Below are 12382 nucleotides of genomic sequence, written 5' to 3' on the forward strand. Positions count from 1 at the left end.
GAGGATCGGATCATTCAATGCTTCAGTTCTTTACCATTTAAGAAGGATTTTCTGAAGACAGAAGAAACAACTGTCCTCCAAGAACTCAGGGCCTCGGGGACTAACAGTCTAACGGCTCACAGGTGCACTTAGCGCTCTACACGTATTAACTCATTTAACCCTTACAATAGCCCTAACAAGGTAGGGTTCTACTGTATATTACCAGTCTACAGAAGAGGAAAGTAAGATAATGAGAGACAGAGTGGTTTTCCCAAGGTCAGACAGTAAGAGGTAAAGGAGGGCTTTGAACTCAGGTGGTATGTTTCCAGAGTCTACACTCTCAGCTGCCAGATGATGCCACCACTTGCACGGTAATTGCTGCCAGTGGGTAAGGCGACAGCTGATGTCAGCACACACTGACTTCCCTTCTTCCTCCAGAAGCTCCTTCCCCAGTATGGGGCAAGGTAGGCAGTGGAAGGTGGGTGGTGTACTTTGCTGAGCTTGGCCACATCCTTCAGGAGACAGAGGACCTGGGCGACACCATTTTGTAAAGACAGTCACGGAGTCTGACCCACAGACAGAGCACCGCCCCACCCAGTGGCTTGCTGCTTAATGTCTCATGCCTCTTCCACTTCTCAGGACTTTGTAACCGCTCTGTCAATTTTACTGAGAGGAACCGTCCATGAGAAACTAAGATGGACTTTTAATTTGTATGACATCAATAAAGATGGATACATAAACAAAGAGGTAAGTGAGCTGAGGCTAAGAGCATGAGAGAGCTAATTAGAGAGAAAATAGCCCCAGTCGTGCGGATGAAATGGGCCGAACCAGGGAGGATCTGCTTTGGGGCAGAGTTGGTTCCTGACAAAATGAAGGTCACCTTTGACCTCCCCCATTGTCCTACCCTGTCCCATTCATGGACACTCAGGATTAAGCAGATTCATTTATTCAATCTCAGTTATTCAATGCACATTCCAAAGGGGGTATAAATGATTTATTTCAGTGTAGAATAACTCTTCCCAGTGTGATTTGCATTTTAACAGGTCAACGGCCATAAGTTAAAAGTAAAAACTGGAATCGTAACATTGCAGGCATCGCCAAGAAGAGAAAAAAGGAGATCTTTCAGAAAAGGAGATTACAACTGAATCATATTCAGTGCAGTTCAGTTCAGTCGCTCAGTCGTGTCCTACTCTTTGCGACCCCATGGACTGTAGCACACCAGGCTTCCCTGTCCATCACCAACTCCTGGAGCTTACTCAGACTCACGTCCATTCAACTGTCTTATCCTCTGTCGTGATGCCATCCAACCATCTCATCCTGTCGTCCCCTTTTCCTATTAGCCACAACCTATTTTAACAACAAATAAAACCTCAGCAGGGCATCAAGTGCAGCCATCTCTAAATAACTCATCACAGATAATTTCTGAAGCTTCACTGCTGGACACCTTTAGAGCCTCAGAGTAGGTGTGGTACCTAGATGGTGAGACGCCCACAGGCCTATCTCAAAACTCACTTTGGTATCTACTGTATCCTGGAATCTCAGCCAAAGCTTGGGCTTAGCATCTCGTAGTATCCCACTTCCTGAGTTCCTATGTGCCAGGTACAGTGTCCAGAGTTACAAATATCTCTAATCCTCACCTCAACCCTCCAATTTCCATTCCTCATTCATTCAGTCATGGATTTGCTCAACATATATTTGAGGGCTTGTTAGGTGTTCTAGGTGCTGAAGATAAAGTGGTGAACAATCCCTAGAATGTGAAAAATTCTAATGTCCACTAACAGCAGATATGGTAAGAACTCCAATATATAATGGAATAACAAGTGGCCATGTAAAACCATGCAAAAGCAGTTAGATATAAATTTAAATTAGCATTATACATCCCATTTAAACATTATTTTTTACAATGGGATGTATATTATCTCACTGTTGTAAATAATTAAATGCTTCTATATATACTCAAATATATGATATTCTATGGAGAAGGAAATGGCAACCTACTCCACTATGCTTGCCTGGGAAATCCCATGAACAGAGGAACCTGATGGGCTATAGTACATGTGGTCACAAACGAGTCGGACATGACTTAGCAATGAAACAACAACAAAAGACAGTCTAAAATATTCAAATACTACTTTACAAAATATATATTTTAAAAAGGACCCTAAATTGAGATGTATAACAAGATCTTCAGCTTTGGTTCAACCATTATTCCATCTCTGAATAATCTTACTAACTCCTGCTCCCCTTCTGTAATTTACACACTAGACAAAATTGTTCCCATTAAATATCCATCAGACCTTTCTGGAGGCAGGATTAATAAAATTCTCCTTAAAAGAAAATAAAGTGCGGATAAGCAGCTTCCTGGAGAAGATAGCTGGACCTTCCCCTGGCAGTCATTTGGAAACAGTTTCATCAAAATCGTAGCAAAGGAAATCCTGAGAGCACAATCAAAATTTATCTTTAAGTCCTTTCTGTTATAAAAGTTATTCAGGAAAGAAAAGTGAAAGTGAAAGTGAAGTCGTTCAGTCGCGTCCGACTCTTTGCGACCCCATGGCCTGTAACCTATCAGGCTCCCCTGTCCATGGGATTTTCCAGGCAATAGCACTAGGGTGGATTGCCATTTCCTTCTCCAGGAAAGAAACCGATAGCCATACTAAGGACGCATTAAAGCACGCCTTTTTGAACAGGCTCGTGGGCAGGTGTACGTCCCCTAGTTCTTCCCGAGAGCAGTGACACCCCGCAGCAATGAGTGCTGGCACCTAGACCCTGGGCTCTAAACACCATTCTCCAAGAAAAGCAACCGGTCTCCTTGGACTTGGTTGATTCCAGGCCTGGGAAAGAGAAAATACAAGATGATCTTAGAGCATCTTACAGTGTCAAAAAAAAAGGGGAGGGAGTGCTATTACAGAAAAAAGGGTGGTGAAGAGCGTATCTGGAGGTCATAGAAGTCAGCCTGAAGGAGTTCACAACAGCCAAAGCTATTAATATTATAATATGAGCAACAAAATGCGAATTTATAGTTTGGGATTATAATCTGCAAAATAAATACCCATGTCGTTCAGTCGCTTAGTCGTGTCCGACTCTTTGCAACCCCATTGACTGCAGACCGCCGGGCTCTTCTGTCCACGGGATTCTCCAGACAAGAGTACTTCACTGGGTTGCCATGCCCTCTTCCAGGAGATCTTTGCAACCAGACATAGAGCCCGTGTCTCTTACATCTCCTGCATTGACAGGGGGTTCTTTACCACTAGTGCCACCTGGAAATTCCGGGTGTCTGTAGACACTCCATCAAATATCCTGAAGACAAGGCTGCGTTCCTACATCCCTTCTCCTCATTCTGAGTAGGGATCGAGGAAGCCCATGGAACACCATGCCTGGCCAGGGTAACCAGGAAAACGCCACGGGGCAACTTAACGGATACGGGGCTCCCAGCTCCTGCAGACACGGCACCAGGCGCAGAGAATTTAGCAATGAAGGATCAAGCGTGTGTCCTCAGAGCTCACAGTTTTGGGGAAACAGATCCACAGAGCAATAAGAACGACTTACTTATTTTAATGAGTATGTGCTGATCACTGTTCCATGTTACTAAAAGGTCGGAAAGAAAATATGAAAGGATTCGTAACATCTATCTGGCCCTAGGGTAATTTTTGTCTTTGTAGAAAGGGATTTTTTGGTAACAAAGATAGAAAACCATCAACATCAATGGGCTTAAGTTGAGACCTTCCTTGTAAAGATATAGGTAATTTCTCTAAAAAGTCTTTTAAGAAATAAATAATTCTTGTTAAAGTGAAAAATGTTACAGGTAGTTTAATGTAGCACATTTTAATCCCCAGTAAAAGTAGAAAGCCATTGGTCTCCCCCTACGCTACGCCCATCTCTTCCTCTCTCATCTCCCTCCTGCAGCACTGTCTTAGGACGGCCACACTGCCCTCTGCAAGAATGGTTGGCAGTGGGGAGACCCCAGAAGATGCTTTAGTGAATAGGGTAGCCATTCTCAGACCCTGCCTCTCCAGGGTTTCTCTCGATCCCTGTCTGTGTCTAATTCAACCACTCTTCTCAGAAAGCACATGTGTGTGTGGGTGCGTGTATATGTGCGTAGGCTCAGGAGGAATCCCTCATGGGAGAATCCGTGTCCTCCTCCGTCCGCCACCGCGCTTCTCCCCTCTCTATTCCTCCACCCTCGCCACTCCTCTGCTTGCGCTCCCGTCCTCCAGCATTTCTCTCATCTCCTCCATTCCATCTGCTCCAGCCTACGCTTTACAGAAGTTCATCTCTATATTTATTTGCAGTGTCTGCTCTCCCCTGATCTCAACTAAAACCTGGAAATGATTTGCCCATGCTACCAACTCTGACCCAAACTCCAGCTTTTCACCCCGACTTCTCAAGAGATGACGACATACTGACTCAGTTCCGTAGTCAGATGTCCACATTTGTTCCAATCAGCTGGTTCAAACAAAGCCACACAGGCCAGTCACGCAAAGGAATTACAGAGCAGAGAGAAGGTATTCCAAAAATGCGGTGTGGGTCTCTCAGTATGTGAACAAATCCACTCAAATCCCACTTATCATCACTTGGGAAAGCTCAGGAAGAGGTGAGCCACCCAAGAACTTCTGACAACAAAGAGAATTGTCCTGGGAAGAGGCTCCCAGGATATATACCCTTCAGCTTCCTTTCTAACTCCCTCTCATTAGCTGAGGTTCCTTTTAATCCCTTTCATTCTCAAGGGAGACAGAGAGCCCCAGACTGTCACCGAGAAGAGCTTAACTTCCTGCTTCCCACTCTGTGTGCTTCCGTGTCCCCTCTCCAGGAGATGATGGACATTGTCAAAGCCATCTATGACATGATGGGGAAATACACATATCCTGTGCTTAAAGAAGACACTCCAAGGCAGCACGTGGACATCTTCTTCCAGGTAAGAGCGCACACCCTGTGTGTAAGCTTTAAGCTCACCTTAAACCAATCAGCCCACAAGTATCTGAGCAGTGTTCTGTATCCAAGCCTCCACTACATGTGGTAAGAAACAGAGAATTACAAGATGTACCATCCCCTGGGAGCAGATTATTTTATTAAATAGACAAGTATACACTACAGAAGAGAACAAGGATGAATATCATTAAGTATAAGTGGTAGCGTGTGGACTCTAAATTTCATAAAAATGGCTGGGAGATCAGAGTAAATCGCACATGTGCATACATCAAAGATATTGTTAAGTGTATTCCTTGTGCTAAGTTGCTTCGGTTGTGCCCTACTCTGTGCTAACCTATGGACTGTAACTTGCCAGGCTCTGCTGTCCATGGGATACTCCAGGAAAGAATAGCGGTGTGGGTTGCCACGCCCTCTTTCAGGGGATCTTCCCAACCCAGGGTTCGAACCTGTGTCTCTTATGTCTCCTGCCTCGGCAGGAGGGTTCTTTACCACTGGCGCCACCTGGGAAGCCCTCAGAGCAGATACGGAAGATGTCATTAAGCACATTGTGTCGTTGGTGTTGAGCATTTGTGCTTGAGGAGCAAGGGGAAATCAGGTGGAAACTAGGACAGGCTGGAAACTAGAGCGAGATCTTTAAATGGAAGAGTTTAGCCTTGCTCTGGTAAAAAGTAGGTGGATGCTGTTAGTCTGTGACTTAGAAGAGTGGCAAGATCTTAGTGGTACCCTAGTAAAAAGAAAAGAATTCGCCTGGCAGGAGAGTATCAGCAAACACGAGAGCTCATTCTAGCCTAATCCTCCCACTTTGCAGATGGGAAAAGCGGAGGCTCAGGGAGACTCCAGGCCACACAGTAGGTGCCACGGAAGGAGCAGAACTGCCCATGCCCAGTGTGCCCGCTGCCACATGGACAGGCTGGGACTGAGGCTGGGCGAGACATGTTAGGGGCCAGCAGAAGAACCCGGCGAGGAAAGGACGAGCATCCAGAGCCTATGTTTCCATCTGAAGGATGCTCGTGGGGCTCACTGCCAAATGGACAGGCTGGGAGTGAGACTGGGCAAGACACGCCAAGGGTCAGCAGAATAATCGGGTGACGGGAAGACGAGCATCCAGAGCCAGCGTTTCCATTTGAAAGATGCTCATGGGGGTCAAAGTGCTGTAACCAGGGCCTGGAGTTGTCTGATCAATGAAAGACCATCCTAATTGTCAGGGGAATGTTGGTGAGCAAAAAGCAAGTTTGGGAATGCAGATTACCAGTTTCTTTAAACTGCTTCCTGTGTCTTTCAGAAAATGGACAAAAATAAAGATGGCATCGTGACTTTAGATGAATTTCTTGAATCCTGTCAGGAGGTAAGGAGAGATCCCAGGGCACAAAACCTCTAAATCTGGGGCTCGGAGACCTGAAGAAGGGAGAACACGGGAAACCTGCAGTCTTCCGACTCAGCCACCGCAGCCTTGGCAATACAGCTCAGGATTTCAGCAACCTCCACTCCTTAGACTGGCCTGCGGTTTTGGCCACACACGGGTTGAGCCACACAGACTAAGCAGGGGAGCAGGGGGCTGTGAGAGCCCAGAGCGGGTCTCCGTGGAACTGCAGACTTCCAAGTGGGCAGCACTGTCATTTCTCAATCTTCCTCCGCCTGATGGCCCACTCCCTAGACCAGGGGTCCCCAGCCTCCAGGATCTAATGCCTGATGATCTGAAGTGCAGCTGATGCAATAATGAAGTGAAAGTCACTTTGCGACCCCATGGACTGTAGTCCACGGGATTCTCCAGGCCAGGACACTAGGATGGGTTGCCATACCCTCCTCCAGGGGATCTTCCCAACCCAAGGATCGAACCCAGGTCTCCTACATTGCAGGTGGACTCTTTACCAGCTGAGCCACCAGGAAAACCTGATAGAAATAAAGTTCACAGTAAATGTAATGCACTTGAATCATCCCCAAACTATCCGACCCTCCCCGCCCCCCATCATCTGTGGGAAAATTGTCTTCCCCAAACCAGTCCCTGCTGCCAAAAAGATTGGGGATCACTGCCCTAGATTATAAGGGAGTTTCTGGAAAAAGTCTAAAGCTGACATTCTTAAGCCACAGTGTGCATAAGAATTGCCTCAGATGATAGTGAAAATGAACATTTCCAGGTCTCAGTCCCAGAGACTCTAGATCTTGGGTGTGGATCTAGAAAGCTTCATTTTAGCACAATTGCCCTGGCCAATGCTTTTAAAACTTTAATGTGCAAACCAGCCTCCTTGAAGTTCTTATTAAAATGCAGATCCTAATTCAGTGGGTCTCCACTGATGCTTGTGTTCTAAAGGACACACTGGCCCCAGAGTCAGCCAGAGACTGAACTGGAAATAGAAAAATGCATCTATACTCCTACTTTGTTTCAGAAAGATATACAGTTACTCTGATCTCCTCTTAGTAAGAACTGCAGGCGCAAGAAAGTGGGAGAGGGGAGAAGTTATTAACAGGAAGTGAGCACCAGCCAGGTTTTAGGCACATTACATAAACTTCACATAGCCAATATATTTAAAAGCTAGAATAGACTGAGAATTGATCTTTCTTAACTGACTTTGACCAATGGCTTGGAGAAGCCCTGCTAAGCTTGCTACTAACCTGTTAGCTGGCGGATCTTTGGGTAGTCTAGGGGTTCTGAACCAGTTATCAGGCAGCCAGAGCGGAAGTTGCTGAAAGAGAGGCTCAGGTCAGCAGTTATTTACCAACACGGTTAGAAAAATTTCCACATTTTAATCATTATGAGCTGGCTAACCACCAGTGCTCATCATACCCATTTTAAAGAAGGGAAAACTGAGGTATTGCAAAGTTCAGATATTATGATTGAGATGGAACTTGAACTATATCATTTTAATTTTGAATACTATGCCCTATTGTACTATGCTTTTTGACTATGCTTTGATTGTACTATGGTTTTTGACAGGTTTTTAATCAGTTTAGTTTCTCACATTAACAGCTTCTATAGCTATTCATTACCTCACTGGTTTTTTTCACAAACCACCCTATAAGTAGGTACTATGATCCATACCATTGCACTCACAAAAAGACTGAGGCACAGAGAGGTGCTTTAAGGTCACTCCACTAGTAACGGAGCCAGAATTAGAACCTAGGCAGCCCGGCTTCCGAATGCATGTGCTTTTAAAAGATTTCAAATACCCGTAATCAACTTTGTCGACTTTTCTCTGCTTTAGTCCGCTTTCTGTTTCATTCATGTGTCCTCTAAACGGGGCTTCCTAGGTGGCGCTAGTGGTAAAGAACCCGCCTGCCAAGGCAGGAAAGCTGACGAGACGTGAGTTCGATGAGGAGGATCCCCTGGAGGAGGGCATGGCAACGCAGCCGCGACTGAAGCAACTCAGCGTGCATGCACGTGCTCCAGATTACTCTCTTCCTCCTGCTTTTTAATTTTAATTCCGTTTTCTAGGTGCTCGTCTACATTTTTGAGACAGAGGTTTAGACCGTTGGTTTTCAACCATTCTTTTCTAACATAAGCAGTTAAAGGGATAAATTTTCTTGAGTACTGCTTTAGCTGAGTACTGCTTTAAATTCGTAGATTATTGATGTCATATTTTCATATTTTAATTTAAGATACTTTTTTCTCTGACACATGGAATTTGAAACGTGTTAAGATCCAAACATTTGAGGATTTTCTACCTCTCATACTTACTCCTTAGAGAATACACAGCAGAAAAATATAAAATAGAGGACATAAAATAGAGACATACAATAAGAAAATCAGTAAATCCAAAAATTGCCACTTTGAAAAAATTAATTAAATTGATGTGTTTAACAAGACCAATTTAAACAAAAAAGAGAGAGAATACTCAAATTATCAATATCCAGAATTAAAAGGGTGACATCACCAGAAGCTTTACAGGCACTAAAAAGTTAACAGTTCAATTTTCCAATAAATTTGATAATATATGAAGTCTACAAACCCCCTACAAAATACAACTTATCAAAACCAGCACAAAAAGAAACAGAAAATTTGAATTGTCCTATGCCTGTTACAGAAATTGTATCTGTATTTCAAATTTCCCCACAGAGAAAATGTCAGGCTCAGATGCCTTCACTGGTAAATTCTTCCAAACACTTAACAAAAAAATGATGCTAATCATACACAAACCCAAGGACACAGAGAAAAAGAGAGAACTTCTCAGTTTGATTCATGAAGCTGCCATAACCCTATTATGGAAACTTGGCAAGGCCACTACAAGATACAAAGTTTGAGGAGCTAATGTATCCTTTCTGGACACAGGCATGAAAACACAAGTCCAGCAATATGTAAAAAGCATAATACATCATGAACAAATAGGGTTTATTACAGGACTGCTAGAATGGTTTAACCTTCAACAACTAATCACTGTGATTAATGACATCATAGAATAAAACAAAAAACATGTGATCATCTCTGTAAGTACAGAAAACGCATTTGATAAAGTGCGCTTCCCCACAGCTTCTTAAAAGAAGCAGCCTTCACTGGTTTGCTGGATAATCTGTTTCTTCTGACTTTCTGTTTAAGGCCAGAGAAGGTGCTTCTTGCTTTGAATCTCTCTAGGCTCAGTAGTGTTTGCACAGGCTTAGTTGCTCCTTGCCATGGGGGATCTTAGTTCCCTATGCAGGGATCAAACTCACATCCCCTGCATTGCAAGCCAGATTCTTAACCACTGGACCCCCAGGGAAGTCCCTCATTCTGGGAGATGTGCTCACCAGTTATAGAGCTTCTCAGGGAGAAGCCTCAGAGAATTCTAACCATCCTCTTCCCTTCCCACTCCCTTCCCAGGATGACAACATCATGAGGTCCCTCCAGCTGTTCCAAAATGTCATGTAACTGTGAACGTAGCCATCTGGCTCTCAGAGACGTACTGAACAGCCAACTGAGCACCTTGATCGGCCCTCCTGCTGATTTTACACACTAACTCTTGGGACGGAAACACCTTTTACACTTTGGAAGAATTCTCTATGTAGACACGCTATGGAACCCAGGACCACGTGGCTCAGTCTCTGATTGCCAGCTCTTCCTCCTCCCTCTTCTCGAGAGAGACAAGATGAAGTCGGGTTTCTTTGGGAAGCATGCTCATCTCTTCACACTGCTGCCCTGTGGAAGGTCCCTCTGCTTGAGCTTAAACAGTAGTGCACACTTTTCTGCTTGCGTGTCCCAGGCCACTGCTTCCAAGTCCAGCAGACCTTGATGTATCTGGAAGCAAGATGACCTGAGCCAAACACACACCATCGTCCGGCCTCCCAAACCAATGTGCCTGTTTCCCTTTCTTTGGTGGGAAGAATGAGCGTTATACAGCACAGTCAGAATCTACCATGACTAGATCGGGAGAGCCAGCACCTAACATATGTAGGATAGGACTGAACTATTAAGCACGGCATTGTCTGATGACCCAAACTGCCCATGCGCTCCGTTTCCAGAGGCAAGGACAGTAGTGCCCTCTCATGCTAGCATCCGCGCTACTGGCGCAGGAAGGGAGCCGGTGCCCAGTGACCCATGCCCCACTCCATCTCCTGCCTGAGTCCAGCACTGCATGCCCCCCCCCCCCCCAGAAAGCCCAGGATGCCTGCAAATCGCTGTGATTTTATACCATCTTCTAATCAATAAACAGAACTATTTCTTACACTCTTAATCTTCATTTCATCCATGACTACATTGGGCAGAAAAGGTAAGTTATGAAAAGGGAAGGCTAGTCCATTCCTTTGGCATCCAGTTGTTAGTACTTCCATTGTGCCAGGCACTGTGCTAAGCAGAGCATCACCCTCCCCCAGGCAAATATCTGATTCAAATGCAAAGACTGTGACCATAAGCAAAGGCAGCTTAAAGATGAGACTCTTCACATTGTCCCTTCCAGCACAACTGCCACTCCCAAGACCCTCTGGTGTAGAAAGTCTGGAGCCTCACATTGCGTGGTTGGGGATACAGAGATGAAGTGGTGCGTAGGACCTTCTGCTGGGGGACTTGGAATCCAGGAGTTGATCAAGAGACTCCAGCCTATAAACAGCAAATAATTGCTTATATTAAACACTGGGAGTCTTGGTTTCCTCGTATGACATTAAAAAGATTAAGAGTTAACAGTGGCATTCTTGGAAAGAAAGCCATGTACTGAACCCCTATTGCTGCCAAGGGCTGCACTAAGGGCTGATATACATGACCTTATTTTATGGTAGAATGCTCTGGAAGGTAGAGTCTTCATGTCGCTGATTTGGACCCTGACGCTCAAAGAGGTAAGGAACACTGACTAAGGTAGCACAGCTCCCTAGAAAGAGTGCACTCTTCCCACAGTGTCCTACAGCCTCCTGCTAGGGGATTCTGTCTCCCCTCGAGGAGCCAAGGGTCCCTCACACAAATCTCACTCATCTCTGGTCAGCTCCGAGAGGCAAAGGCATTTTTTGAACCCAAATAGCAGATGAGGAAACAGATACAGAGAAGGGTAAGACTTAGGTATCAGTGGATACCTCAGGTATCTTAGGTATCTGTGCAAGAGCAGGTCACCACACCTCTGCATGCATGAAATACTCCCAATCTGGTTGCCATTGGCTACTGCTTCTTATGGCTAGGAATACAGAGGCCACTGCTCTGCCTCTCTGTTTGAGCTTCCTGAGTGCAGCCATGCAGTCATCTAAGGCTGCTGGACATGTGGCTGGCCCCTAACAAGGCATACAGTTAGGCCCAAGCAGAGGATCTCTACTTGTGACCCTCCCCACACTGGGTACACACCTGCCTCCTGAGGTTGTACAATGTCTAGGCCATGGTTCTCCACCCTGGCTACACGTTCATAATCAACTGGGGAGCTTTGAAGAATGCCAACACCTGGACCCCACCCCTGACCAATTGAAGCAGAATCTCTGAGGGTAGAACCCAGATATCAGAATTCCTTAGAAGCTGCCCAGTGATAGTAAAATGCACACAGAGCTACAGTGGGGAACTGACCATACCCAGGGCTATGAGTGAGCCCAGGATCTGAACCATCCCACTGGCTACAATCATTGACTCAGAGCTGGGCTTCGTACATATGCCAGTCCACACAGCATGAATCTCAAGACTTGTGCTAGGAACCGTGGGTCAAAGATGTTCTGCCTCCTATTGGACATGAATAAGAGACAGTCCTAGGACAGCTTGCAGTGATTTGGGAATTCTGAGAGCTTATCTGATAACCAAAGGACAGATAAACCAGAATCACAGGAGATAAGCAGAGAGGTTTGGCTTTTTAAAAAATAAACAATGTAAAAATAAACCAGAAATTGATGAGATCATTGAGCTGCTGGATCAAGCTGCACCTGAACCTACACATACCTATGACCTTTCCAGATGCCTTTGTTTAATGCCTATGTTAGTTTAGCCCAGCGTTTCTCCCCCATGGCTACCTATCAGAATCACAGAAATTTTTTGAAGTACCTAATGCCTGAGTCTTATCCCAGGTTCTGAATCAGAATTTCCAGAGGCGGGGCCCTGAGCATCAGCATGTGT

The 12382-nt window shown here is 45.2% G+C and overlaps 1 protein-coding gene across 4 annotated transcripts in view; it reads left to right on the forward strand.

Moving 5' to 3' along the window:
• Positions 1 to 10535, forward strand: part of KCNIP1 (potassium voltage-gated channel interacting protein 1) — a 422953-nt gene extending 412418 nt beyond the window's left edge. For all 4 annotated transcript variants that reach the window (XM_004016862.6, XM_060400219.1, XM_004016861.6 and 1 more), the window contains 4 exons: positions 619 to 726; positions 4787 to 4891; positions 6188 to 6250; positions 9695 to 10535. In XM_004016862.6, the coding sequence (XP_004016911.2) occupies positions 619 to 726; positions 4787 to 4891; positions 6188 to 6250; positions 9695 to 9742 (324 nt within the window). In that variant the 3' untranslated portion in view covers positions 9743 to 10535. The remainder of the gene's footprint in view (positions 1 to 618; positions 727 to 4786; positions 4892 to 6187; positions 6251 to 9694) is intronic.
• The last annotated feature ends 1847 nt before the right edge of the window (positions 10536 to 12382 follow it).

This window comes from Ovis aries, chromosome 16, assembly GCF_016772045.2.
Source record: "Ovis aries strain OAR_USU_Benz2616 breed Rambouillet chromosome 16, ARS-UI_Ramb_v3.0, whole genome shotgun sequence".
NCBI classification, from domain to species: Eukaryota; Metazoa; Chordata; class Mammalia; order Artiodactyla; family Bovidae; genus Ovis; species Ovis aries.